The sequence below is a fragment of the Cydia fagiglandana genome, chromosome 17 (genome assembly GCF_963556715.1).
Source record: "Cydia fagiglandana chromosome 17, ilCydFagi1.1, whole genome shotgun sequence".
In the NCBI taxonomy this organism is placed as follows: domain Eukaryota; kingdom Metazoa; phylum Arthropoda; class Insecta; order Lepidoptera; family Tortricidae; genus Cydia; species Cydia fagiglandana.
The window spans coordinates 8260699-8275285 of record NC_085948.1 but is presented as its reverse complement, the minus strand read 5'-3'; the positions used below and the strand labels follow the sequence as shown (position 1 = coordinate 8275285).

General features: G+C 38.8%; 1 protein-coding gene across 1 annotated transcript in view; it reads right to left on the bottom strand.

The window, feature by feature from the left end:
* Positions 1-14587, bottom strand: part of LOC134672403 (dual 3',5'-cyclic-AMP and -GMP phosphodiesterase 11-like) — a 224838-nt gene that overhangs the window by 88591 nt on the left and 121660 nt on the right. Inside the window, exon 5 of the mRNA XM_063530286.1 lies at positions 12857-13031. Coding sequence (XP_063386356.1) covers positions 12857-13031 — 175 coding nt within the window. The remainder of the gene's footprint in view (positions 1-12856; positions 13032-14587) is intronic.

Here is a 14587-nt window from a genome sequence, read left to right as displayed (position 1 = left end):
GTTTACATTATTTTTAATAAAGATAAAAATACTAAACTATTTTCTGTATTAGGTATCGTACACCCAAAAACGACGATTCCCAGGCCCCTGTTTCACCAACGTGACAGGTGCGACGAATTGTAAAATCACTGTTGCTGACGTCACAGGCATCCATGGGCTACGGTTACCGCTTACCATCGGGCGGGCCGTATTCCTGTTTGCCACCATCATTGTATTATTAAAAAAAACTTTATGATATCGGAAAAGAAAAAGATATTTCTCTTGCTAAGTTTATGACAATTGTCACAAGAAACACTACAATTGTCACGAAATTCCGACATATTACTCATTACCTGTCAAGAATTACTTACAATTCTTTTAAATCTTTGACAATTGTCAGAAACTTCGCAGGAGAAACATCTGTTTTTTTCCGATATAATAAAGTTTTTTTAAATAATACAATGATGGTGGCAAACAGGAATACGGCCCGCCCTATGGTAAGTGGTAATCGTAGCCCATGGATGCCTGTGACGTCAGCAACAGTGATTTTACAATTCGTCGCACCTGTCACCGATGTGAAATTGGGGCCAGGTCGTACTATAATTAAACTTTTGGCCCCTTTCATTAGCATAGGATGAGAAGGTTGACAGAATTCTGACAGACTAACTGACAGGAAAGGCTTAGTAGTAGCTATGGTCCCGTTTGTCCTCTTCGAGTACGGAACCATAAAAAACGAAGTGTTAAATCCCTTTTAGTCCTTACAGGATTATTGGACCGGTCACGTTCGACCCAAATCGTCGATAATTAATCATTTCGTTTATCTACCGCGACAGGGATAAATTGCCATGGCGAATTAAACAAATGCCCTCCATCCCGGCGTAGATTAGGTTCAGACGTGTTTGGGCAAATTGAACTCCGAATCATCCTATCTAATCTATATAGGTTATCTACCTTATCTTATATAGATACATAAATAAAATTGGGTTACATATGCAAACTCGTTTCGCAAAAAAATTACGGTAAAATGTAAAGTATAGATATAATATGAATATGATCCCCGTTATCTGTCGTTAAGCGTCTCTTGCGTTCCTGTAACCGAAAAAACCTAAGATTCCCCAGAAGGAGTAACTACCTAAGCAAAATTTCATTTATTTTCAACTCTCGTAAGTAAACGTCTATTACTTGCTGTTTAATACTGAATGAACATCGTAAAAGTCTATATAAACTGGGAACATTGGCACATTGTTACTATTTAATTTTATGCTAATTAAGTTCGGATGGCATTTACGGAGTGTGCTAAAAGTTTACTTATCCAGTTATGGAGATAATTAGCACATCTGTATAGTTTTGTTTCATACGGATATGCCAGTTTAAGATCTATTCTCAAATTCTAGGATAAAATTTGTTAGATAATACTCGTAGTAATAACGTTCAATAACTATACCCTCACACTTTCGTCGAGAATATACGAGATATGCTTGATATATCGTCTTACACCAAATACAGGTTAGAAAAAATACGAAAGTTTGACATGTTTCCGTCATTATCAGACATAGGATTCTATGGGGCAAAATTTATTGACAGCTAAGGAGTTCCTATATCGATAAACTCAATTATCGATACTTGTCCCTAATACTAGTGACCGCCTCCAGTTTCGTTTGTAAATGTATATGTCATTATATTAGAGGATATTGGTAGAAAATGTTCACCATCAAAGATACGGACTGTAGCAAATCATTGAATAAATAACAGCATTGAAACTGCCAAAATAAAACATTCCGCGTTATAAATCGACATTTAGTTAGAATCGATGTTTAACAAAAAATTTACATTCTTACGTTACATTTCCATTTCCTACCTTATTACCTTGATATTGTTTTAAAGACCAATAAAAGATAACTATACGAGTAAATCCTATTAGTAACATTATAAACGTGAGGAATTGGATATTTTTTATTACTGAATCACGCATAATGGGTGAAATAATTTACGATGATATTAGAACTCTTATCTTAACCTGGATTAACAAAAAGAACGAGTGGATGAAACGGGAGATTGAAAATTCTACGGAAGCGCACGCAAACGCCAGTATACGATAAAATTCTTGCAAATAATGGCGCATCACTACACTGTTTGCATAATAATTATTGAAACGTCTAAAGAAAGGCATCTAAAGCCTGCGAGTATGAATGCTTACTGTCAAGACCCCATTCCTTTGACTCATATTTACTTATTGCACATTTGCTTTTAATTTCAGATTTTTTTCCACCGGACAGCAATACCTAACCATTGTTCAAAAAACCGGGCAAGTGCGAGTCGGACTCGCGCACGAAGGGTTCCGTACCATAAAACAAAAAAAAACCGGAAAAAATGCAAAAAGAAAACGGTCACCCATCCAAGTACTGACCACGCCCGACGTTGCTTAACTTTGGTCAAAAATCACGTTTGCTATATACGGACGGACGGTCTTAGTAATAGGGTCCCGTTTTACCCTTTGGGTACGGAACCCTAAAAATCATGTCTTATGGTGTTGGAGCGCAGACATCTTTGCAGTCTTTGCACCCAATACCACACCATAACCATTTTTACCTCTCTTAAAACCGTTCGTATATAACGAAAACACCCAAAGGCTAACTCGTTATGGCAAGTATGAATGCGCTTGAACGTACCGTCGACTATCGACCATAAATAAAGATACGAAAGACAGCAACGATTTACACAGAAGTATTTGTATGAACAACTTCATCTGTTCCCGTTATCTGTCATTCGGTTAAGGATGTCAAATACAAATCTAAAATCTTCATATTAAAGTGTCATTCTATGGAACTTGCTAAACATGTAAACAAAAGTCACTAGTAAACTCATCAGTCAGAGACAATTTCAATATGGCGGTTTGTTTACATAGCAAGTTCCCTAGAATGACACTATAGATCCCGTTTGGGCGCTATATAAGAATGAAATTCAGCACGTAATAACAAACAGGATTCCATTTGCTTTTTTGCTTTGGCCCTGGCCCCTATTTCGCCAAGAAGGTATTTTATTTGTCACATGAATCTAATAACGGCCGGTTTCCATCCTTACTTGGTAGATATTCCGCCAATTCGCACTAAGCGCTTTGCTTCTACTTTCCTTATGCGCACTGCCAAGGAATGGAATTCCTTGCCGGCGTCTATATTTCCGTGCTCTTATAACCCGGCAACCTTCAAATCAAGAGTGAACAGGCACCTTCTGGGCGAGCTCGCTCCATCGTAGGCCACGTCTACGCCTCGGCTAGTCTGTGGCCATGAGTAAACCCATGCATGATAAAAAAAAAAAAAATAATAATTATTCACCCTACATTTCTGGGTCAGCACCAGGTAACAATGGTCGATACAATATAGGTACCATAATTACATTCAGACATACAGCGCGATGTCATTGTCAAGTGACATTGTCAACCCTAGTTGCGGCTTGCAGACAGCTCTCAATGAATCGGTAATGAATCATTCGGTTCAATCGCTTTCGTGTTCGATGCACCTCAATCGGTTTGTACTCGGCTTCGGGCTTCAATACGCTGACGCATCTAATTAACTGAACATTTCTAGTCAAATTAATCAAAGCTAGGCGATACAATGGAAGTGTCTAGATCGCTTTGACGAAGCAGATAGTGTGGACGTATTTCGAAATCATTGCAGTAATCAAGATTTGGTACCTACAATCATTTGGGTTGGTAATGTTTGTAATACGGTTTATGTTGTTTCTTAGCTAGCTTATTAGTGTGTCCCACTGCTGGGCAAAGGCCTCCCCTCTTTCCCGCCAATTGGCTCTGTCCAATGCATACTTCCGCCACTCCACACAGAATAAATATTGGGGACATCTTACACAGATCAACCTAGCCCCTAAGCAAAGCTTGTACTATGGGTGCTAGGCGACGATATACATACTTATATAGATAATTACATACTTATATACATAGATGTATCGAGGTTGTCCCGCCAGCTCTGTTTGGGTCTTCCTTTGCCCCGAGATCCATCCTGTGGGATCCCGTCCGTGGCTAATTTGGCCTATTTTAATTTTATATGTTTATTAAATAAATTATTTCTGTCATCAAGGATTCAATAATAGTTACATAAATCGCTTAAACCGAAACGCATTATAAGGTCTAATTTCCAGTGAACGCATATATTTAGTATGGAAACCGCCTTTAGGAACATTACCGTTCAAATTCTCGGGCCCAATTAGCACACATACACAATTACGCCTACATTCAAATAAGACGACGCGCTTACAGAGCCTGTAATCAAAGCTGGTAAACGAAATAATAGTCGTCTTTATTATACTAATGGTACATAGCTAAGTGTAGATGAAATGCATATAATGTCAATAACTACCAATCAGGGACATTAATCCGCTATTAACCTTCTTGCTGTACGTACTGGCCGCTGAGAGTTCGCGGTTCATATTTGATTAGAATATGAGTTGGACAGGGATAGGTTTATGCCATACATTGAAGAACCAGTCAAATAACTCACGTATAATAATTTAATGCAGATTAAAAGATAACTAGTTAAAATGTTGTTTTGAAATGACAGACTAACTCAACATAAGTAAATATATCATTGTTGTATAAATGAATGATGATTGTGCTATAATAAGTATTTTGTATATTTTAGTATCAATTTGTATGGCAGTGCGAAGTTACGTTCAAGTATAGTCTGTCCGTTTTTCTAAGATAAAGTAAGTAAATGTATGGCGAACTTGATCTTAGAAATCGGACTGGCTATACAGTCTGCAAAATTTACATGGGTACACGAATCGGGTCAAAAATATTTAAACAGGCGGAGCAGGGCCGGATTAACCCTAAGTCAAAGTAGGCAACTGCCTAGGGGCCCCGCCTCGGCTTGGGGGCCCCGCCTCGGCTAGGGGGCCCCGGCGACTCAGCGCGCACCAAATCAAATTTTGTTCCATAGGCTTAAAATTCATGAGTAAATTTTTTATTATTAGGCCCGATGAAGATCGATACCCGGCCTTTTAACACGGTTTCACAATTAGCGATATTGTAAAAAAATTTCGCGCTCGCTGCGCTCGCGTTTATTTATAGTTCTTTAAATTGACCCTGTATCTACATGTTAGCTTGACTGGTGAATTAATAGAGGTACCTACTCGTAGACCAAGAAAGTGTTAATTATACGTCATAATTTCGTAGAAGTTTTGACGTTTAAAATTGTCTTCATAGTAATTTAAGTAATTTTAATATATGGAAATTCTTTATTATTAGGTTGATTCTAATCATGTTGCTAGGCGTTTGGTCTTATGGTCGGGCAATGGCTGTTCAGCCTCTCAAAATATTGACTATTGAGAAAATCAACTTACTACTAGTGAGCTTAGCTTTTAGCCTCGCTTAAAATTGGCCATTAGAGGTAGATAAGAAAGTGGTGCTGAAGCTCTCATCTTTGGTATTCCACTGGGAATTGGCCTTAAGCCTAAAGGGCTCTCCCCACACTTGACGCGACGCGGAATCGGCAAAAACTGATAGAATAAAGCTTTATGTCCACGCAATAAGAGCGAAAAAGACATCGTTCGATTTGGATCGGCTTGGCCGACGCCTGAAGATTGAAATTAAAAACGCAAACTTTTATTTCCCTGTACTGAATGTGCTGTATGCAGAATTGACTGTAGGGGGCCCTGAGCTTCGCACTGCCTAGGGGCCCCGACATGCTTAATCCGGCCCTGAGGCGGAGTCACAATAAATCCCCACTTCGAGTTCCAATGGAAATATTTTATATGTATATAGCCGGTCAAGCAAGTTTGTCATTAGAAAAAAAGGTGCAAAATTAAAATTTTGTATGGGACCACAGCCATTCGCGCGCTTACATTTTCTAAATTTGCCGCTCTTTTCTACTGACGGAAATGGCTTGAGAAAGAACCTACATATATGTGACAGTAAACGTAGAGGGTGGATTCAAATGATCAACATTTTCAGATAATGTGTGTATTTGTTAAATTAATCCAGTGAAAGCGCGACAGAAAAAAATGTATCTACATATAGGAGACCGGGTATGATTATCTCACGGGTATATCTCGTGAATAGAACATATTCTAGATATCTTGACAGGCATCCACTCAATTTCATGTCTCTCTAATTGGACAGCTTTTTCCATAGTTCTCTGCGAATAGCATCTTGTGCGAATCTGAATGGAAAGTAATGTAAAATGACAATACCAAATTTGATTATTAATTTGAAATAACTAGGTAGTTTTTTTATAGCTCCATCTCATGAAATAAAAAAGGAAAAACAAATCTGTAAGAAGGAATTTATTACTACATTTATAATTATATAGAAAATACCTAAACTAAACACAAGTTAATAAAATCGTCTACTTTATTAACCGACTTCCAAATCTCAAAGAAGGAGGTTATCAATTCGGTTGTATGTTTTTTTTTATTTTTTTTATTTTTTTTTTTATTTTTTTTTATGTTTGTTACTTCATAACTCCGTCATTACTGGACCGATTTTGAAAATTCTTTTTTTGATTGAATGTATATGCATACAGATTGGTCCCGTTTTTGTCAAAATCCAGTTCTGATGATGGGATCCATGAGGAATCGAGGGAACTCCTCAAATCTTAAAGGCATACACATAGTGATTTTTGGTTTTTTATCAACGAATCAAGCATATACATCCAAAAAAGTGACATTTGATGAAGTGGAACTGCTGATGATGATCAGAACGGAACTCTTCAACGACGCATAGTTCACGGTTGGCGATTTGTCCTCTTCGTTATGTTTGTTAAGCAAGTAAAATTTTTAAGCCACATTTTTGTCAAGCTCGAGTTCTGATGATGGGATTCATGAGGAATCAAGGGAACTCCTCAAATCTTAAAGGCATGCGTATAGAGATTTTTGTATTTACATCAGAAAATCAAGCATTTTCATTAAAAACTGTTGCATTTGATGAAGTGGAACTGCTGATGATGATCAGAACAGAACTCTTCAACGACGCATAGTTCACGGTTGGCGATTTGTCCTCGTCGTTAAGTTTGTTAAGCAAGTTAAGTTTTTAAGCCACATTTTTGTCAAGCTCGAGTTCTGATGATGGAATCCATGAGGAGTCAAGGGAACTCCTCAAATCTTAAAGGCATGCGTATAGAGATTTTTGTATTTACATCAGAAAATCAAGCATTTTCATTAAAAACTGTTGCATTTGATGGAGTGGAACTGCTGATGATGATCAGAACAGAACTCTTAAACGACGCATAGTTCACGTTTGGCGATTTTTCCTTTTCGTTATGTTCGTTAAGCAAGTTAAGTTTTTAAGCCACATTTTTGTCAAGCTCGAGTTCTGATGATGGGATCCATAAGGAATCGAGTCCTCAAATATTAAAGGCATACGTATAGATTTTTTTGTATTTTCATCATAAAATCAAGCATTTACTTTAAAAACTGTCGCATTTGATGAAGTGGAACTGCTGATGATGACCAGAACAGAGCTCTTCAATGACGCATGGTACACGTTTGGTGATTACGAATTTCGATTTTGACTTGGACTGGGACCCGGACTCGGACTCATACCCGGATCCGGTTCGGACCCAGACCTGGACTCGGATCCGGATTCGGACCCGGACTCGGAACCGGACTCGGACCCGGACTCGGATCCGGACTCGGACCCGGTCTCGGACCCGGACACGGACCCGGACTCTGACCCGGACTCGGACCCGGACTCGGACCTGACTCGGACCCGGACTCGGACCCGGACTCGGACCCGGACTCGGACCCGGACTCGGACCCGGACTCGGACCCGGACTCGGACCCGGACTCGGACCCGGACTCGGACCCGGACCCGGACTCGGACCCGGACTCGGACCCGGACTCGGACCCGGACTCGGACCCGGACCTTGACCCAGAAAACCACTATGATACCTTAACTAAATAAACAACTATGATTACCTACCATAAAATTAATGTACTTAGTTATAAAGTACGATGATGCCAATCTTACTAGCCCCTCCCGCTTAAACCCCCGTACACCGCACGGCATGCGCCATTAAGTGGGTTAGGTTAGGTTTGAACTGCGATCCTCACAGAACCGAACAAGGATTAGGTTAGGTTAGAACTGCGAGCCTTACAGAAACGAAATGCTACTTGAAAAGTGGGTTTGATTAGGTTCGATCTGCGATCCGCACAGAACCGAACTGCTATCTGAGGAGTGGGTTAGGTTAGGCTAGAACTACGACCCTCATGGCTCCTCTTCACGATGGGCCAACGCCGGCCACTCCAAGGGACGCTTTTATGCGTTAGAGGGAGCAAGTGATAGTGCATGGCTGCGTCCCTTGGAGTGGCCGGCGTTGGCCCATCCTGTAGAGGAGCCATTATACAGAAGCGAAATGCTAGTAAAAAAGTGGGTGGTTTTACCTCCTTTTCTACATAGTGTACCATCCACAATAATCTTTCATCGGCCCCCATGGAAGTCGGTTTTTTTTTCTTAAAAATTATTTGGCATAACACCATCCCTATTATCCTCGCAATTTAAAAAGTCGTATGTTGTTATGAAAGTCGTATGCAGTTGTTACGTTTTAGCCTAGCACGGTAGTATTGAAAATAAATCGTCATGTTTATTCCAAATTTTACTGAAGTTATCTGTTTACTACAAGTGAAAAGTGATTCCACTGTCCTTAGTATGAACTAAAATAACTTCTGCACCACTTCACGACACATGAAGACATTTTTAATTACAAAAAAACGTTGTTTTTATAAATCAATTTAGCCATCCGTCACTGACTGTCATCTCGGTCGAACTGAAGTTGCGAATCGAACAGTTTGTAAGCACCGCCTACAATCGAATAGTTTACGTTGGGTCATAACTGAGCGGACAGATACTTCCATGTATATCAGTTCGCTGCTAATTTCAGTTTCTTCAAGATAACGCAACCACAGTGCTTATCATTGGGACTTTATTAGTACCAACAAAAGAAGGAATTAGTGCGTTAAATTTAATGTGTTGGTGTGCTAAATTATTAGCTAAAATATAGCGGTTATTTTCAGCATAGCCAGTGCAACAGATGTATACATCACGCAACAAAGTTGCACTGAGTTGGATGGCCAGTCGTAAATGTATAATAAATCTACAAGTTTCAGGGCACAAATAATGTTGTAGTACAACACCTACTCACAGTACGTTGAATCTATAATTAATTAATTAAATGAATAAATAGGACCGGCAATCCAAAGACGAGGGCTCAAATCCCAAGTGGGCCAAAGTTTTATAAATAGGTACATGAAATTGTATGTAATTTTCAGCTGTAAGTGGTTTCAACTCACTGGGGTTAGTTGCCAGGCGGACCTCAGGCTCCCATGAGCCGGGACAACGATGAAGTGGTTTTACTATGTGTAACAAAATGTTATGAAAATCCGTCTTTAATTACCAATACCTCAACTAACTAGTCTCTACGGAAAACCAAGTAGCAGCCGCAGTGCCTACGTACATTTTCAGAAAGACTTTAGATAAAAGAGCCATTTTAGATGAAATCAGTAAGTGCTAAAATGAGGAGGGCAGCCGACTTAAAAGGTTTTATAGAAACTAGGATAACAGACTCGTAAAATTGACGTTTTTAGGGTTCCGTACCTCAAAACGAAAAAACGAAACCCTTATAGGATCACTCATTCGTCTGTCTGACCGTCTGTCACAGCCCATTTTCTCCAAAAGTACTGGACCAATTATTTGTTAGAAGCCCGATCAAAGTATAAGCTACGAAAATCTACATATGAACTGTGATAAGTAAAACCTTTTCGTACATTCGAGCAGTTCCCACATCTTCCGCTCTTGGGATATTTAAACGCATTCTGTCGTTTCAAGGCGACGGGTCCCTGTAAGTAAACATTATTATTGTTTACAAATTTCAATTTTGAAATATCTTTATTAGTGCATACGTACTTAATATACATACTTAAAAAACTACATTGTTTACATAATTATTATGTATTTTAATGAGATACCTCATTACTACGAAACCTTATTAAGTCTATTTTACGTCAGTTATATTTAAACATATGTGTAAATAGCTTTCAGTTCAAATTTATAGCTGGAAATTGCGATCAACCAAATAATATAAATTGGAACTAAGTCGCTTCACAAACGATATTATCGGCAAATAAATCACGACCGTTACAAACCGATCTCGTGGTCATAGTACGGTTTACGAGGAGCTTATCCCACGGCTCTTCGCCTTATTATCAAAAAACTGCTAATAAATATCATCGACGGCAACATTATCTGTGTATTCGTCAACTTTAGGGCAACGTAACGAGAATCACGAATGGCCAAATGTTGCTGTCATTGCAATAAACTGACCTTTTATCAACTGTATAGTAAAGAAATATGGTCCATTAATGGTCAGATAAGCGTGTTGGTCTCAGTACAGGCGCACTCGCGCGCGCGCATCATTTACTTTATCAAACGTGGCCGCGACGGCACGATGATCTGTGTACGAGTACGTTATTGTTGTGTGTAAACTATAACTAAATGTATACGTAAATATTGTATATGTATAGTCAGAGTCGAATGACATCAGTCATGTGTGTCCGGTGCATGTAAAGAACTGTAAGTATGAGTAGGACAGTTAGTTAGTCTCGTCTTATATTCCTGAATTAAAAAAATACTGGTCCTCATATGAAACGTTTAGTGCCTTCGCACGAAATGAGACGAAACGTGCGTACAGATAAAAAATAACAGCAAAAAATTCTTTTATTAATGAGAAAAATGAGAACACAATAGCGTAACATTAAATACGCTTGGTGTTTTTAACAGCTGTACGCTCAAAACACTCACGTTCATCTGTTTTTGTAAAATAAAAATACTTCAGATGAGATTAAGAGCACGTCCAGGCGGTCACTGACCTTGGGTAAGTAACACTACTCGCTGACATCTGGGATTTTGTTTATAACTGCTTTTGACAAGTCTCGGCGCCGGAGCCAGCCCTGATTATAACTTTGACAGTTGCTGCTGAGCGACACCGAAATTCCGATCGCTTGCAGACGGCGAATTGCAAACGAATATAGATCTTTCTGATTATAGTAAATGTATTTAGTTGTTATTGTTATATCTGTTACTGATCTCAATATTAGGTACATTACATTGTTTCTTATAATCGCCCGCGCAAGTTATGAACGGTGCCTGACTCGCCCGACCATACATGTACATTGACGTCAACAAAAAAAAACGTTATTTTGTTCGATATTCGCCATTTAAATGTATGCTAGTATAAAGGGGCCCACAGATTACCAGTTCGCCGGACGATATCGGCCTGTCAGTTTTGCCCAAGACAAATGCAATGTCCAACCAAATGAAGATTCATAACATAATACAACAGACTGGAATAGACCTTTTAAGGACGGCTATAGAGGATAATACAAAACCGGGTCCGACTCAAAACAAATGTTTACAGCAGACCCTTCTAATAATGAAAAGTCAAATCACTAAAGGGTTACAAATTTACCTATCTTAGTAAGTTTAAATTCTCATAGGCCGCCCGCTCAAACATTGTTACGGTAGCTATGTTGACATTTCATTATCAGCGGTCCCGCTTTATCGTGACCCGGCGGGGACTAATTTGTACACATGTAGAGCCAGCCGATGGCGATTGTGGGACATTTCAACGTTTATTGTACACTGACTTGATGCCTTAGGCGCCTTTGGGCATAAAAAACCGTGTGAAGCGTATTTTAAGCAGGTCTAGGTATTTTAAGTCAAGATCGCTAGTCCATTCCCTTTATTAGTCAGCAAAGAATACCGGCGAGGTGCAAAAAGATACCGATTTATAAAAAACACTTTTCTTGTTCATGAAAACCTTAATAAAGACTAAAATAAAAAATAGACTTTGCACAGTCCAATGGCAAAGGAAGCTTAAATAAAGATACTGTGATTAGTGATCGTGACTGTCAGTGAAACATAAACTGCAGAAAACTTTGATTTAACTTTCTGCTTTTATCGCATTGAGATCTAATAGTTAATGCACAATAAGGTAACACAACCATGTTCCCGACAATAATACCTCAAATGTTTTCTTTGGTAGTATTTACTGGTGACAGGTGTTATAATTCCAATGAGCTATCAATTTTATTATTAGTCCTTTTGTGACTCGCCATCTATATTATTAATTCGTAGAGATGCAGTAACCGCGACCATTATCAACTGTAATGTAGTGAATGAATCAATACTAACAACAAACAACTACTCACTGAATGAATTGAGGTTCAATTGCTAAACTTAACAGCTGACGTAGGTACACAGTCACTATATACACTTCAATTCAAACTTCAAATAACTTGCGTAGTCGCTTTACAAGCACTAATGCTTGTAAAGAGGCTAATGGCAGTACACCTAAGTTTAACAAGGGTACAGACACTATTGAAGTAGTTATACAAAGTGACCAAACAATTTTATATCGAGTTCGTAACATTATACCAAATGAAACAACACTCAACTTTTTTTATAAGGCTTGCTTGTGAGGAGTTGGTAGTTTTAAAAATTGCGACTTATGTGGTTACTTTTGTACGAATTTATATTAGCTACAAGCCTAAGGGATAGGCGTAAAAAGGTAGCCAAGCAGCGCCTCCAATCTATTGAAAATCATAGACCTACACTACACCCCCAATTTTGTCATGCTAATGTTCAATCAGCTGCATATAAACCTAACATCCCTGTAAACATCACATAAGAAGAGTCAAACGTCTCTGGAGCTGACCATACGTTTCTTTAGCGATATAATAAGGCCGCCTGTTGTTTCCCTCTGTCTTCATGTATTACTTGTGTTTCCATGTGCATTTTGAGGTTATGCAATAAACAGAATTCGTATTGTATTGTATACGATTGAAGACCCGTTAACATTAGACTATAACTCACCAGCTCAAATATGAGTTCTTTCTCATCGAGCTGCCTCAGCTCATGTCGCGAGCGGCGCTGCGGCCGCGACGGCGCGGCATGCGGCTGGTCGCCGAGAAACGTCGGCGTCCCGTCCACCGTCGTCACCAGCGGCTTCAGTAGCCCGCCTCGCTCGAACTCGTGCGCCGATATCTTCCTGCCGAAGAAATGCGTTCTGTCTTTTAGATAACGATACTGTTTCTGGGGCGAAGTGCGAGGAATAATAATGGTGATGATATACGACACAAACAAAAAATAATGATAATACTTCTTACGAATTGATTCCAAAAATTATTGAAACACAATGTTCTTCACAAATTCATTTCCTTTTATAACAACGTCAAGTGTTCAAGTAATGACAAAGGCACGTAATTCGCCCGCGACTCATGTCTGAATTCACTTAAATAATAAACAGGTATGATCTAAAATTATTGAAATATTTCTGTGAACACTTTACATTCAACAAATATAGCTGAAATTTCTGAAGTATAGTGCAATGCATCTAATTAAATTCCAGGAATTTATTGATTCACATTTTCGTTTAACTCTTGCATATTTCCGTTGTATTGCCAAACACGTGTATCATAAACAAAATAAATGACGGGGTATGTAATAACAACGAGTTTTCTGTTCTTGCAATGGATTTTAGTGGCAACATTAGTGGTGACAAGTAAGACCGACATAAAGTTAATCAGCAATTAGGCGTCCTGGACACACGCCAGGCATAATTTAATATCCGATAAGATGATAAGGAAGAGTTGGTCTCGCTCTGTTTACACACCGCGCGATTTGGGAAAAGGTCCAAATCGCTTTTGTATGTCGTTTTGGATTTATTAGACTTCAAACTACTTATTTTACAAATGTAGCAGTATTTTGAAACGAACATTCAAATCTCAGCAGTGGAAACAGTTGAATAAAAATTGGTGTGTTAGTTAGATGACACGGTTTCTAGTTAATGAAGGTAAAATTAATTTAGGTAAGTTATATAGGTAAGCTTTTATTGATGTCGAATCACCCTTTCTTCTGTCGCTCTGGGCGTAATGAGTGCTTTGGCTCAAGACTGAAATACGGAGATAACTTTAAACGTCTAGACAGGGTCTTAATTAAATAAGTGGTAGTCGAACAATTTGTGCCGGCAAGAGCCAATTTTCTCTTGGCAACTGTAACTTGACTCCAAATAAAACGGAATTGGGTTAAATACTGTCATCGTTCGCCAAAGGCCTTATTATCCTGCAAAGGTAAATCGTTCCTTTCACAGCTGAGTCCATAGTTAAATAAAACTGTGCCCTTCGAAGCGCCATCTAGCGTTTTTTTTACCACGGCATTCGACAACATTGTCTTCTGTCACCTGGCCAGTCTATGGAACTTTTCCCAACTTCGTTGATTTTTAAGTAGGTACGAGTATTTTACCTTATTTACATTTCTGATTAATGATATTCAAAGATCCAATAGCCTTCAAACAATCGAGAATTATAAAGCCGTAAAGAAGATAAAACAATCAATCGAGCTTCGATTAGACACTTTGCGCGACTTCGACAAACATTTAACGATAAGAAGTAAGTACTTACTTCTTATCGTTATCAAGATTTAAAACTAACTTTTCACCCTTTATCAGTAATCAAAAAAAAACCGGGCAAGTGCGAGTCGGACGGAAGGGTTCCATACCATAAAGCAAAAAAAAAAACGAAAAAATGCAAAAAGAAAACGGTCCCC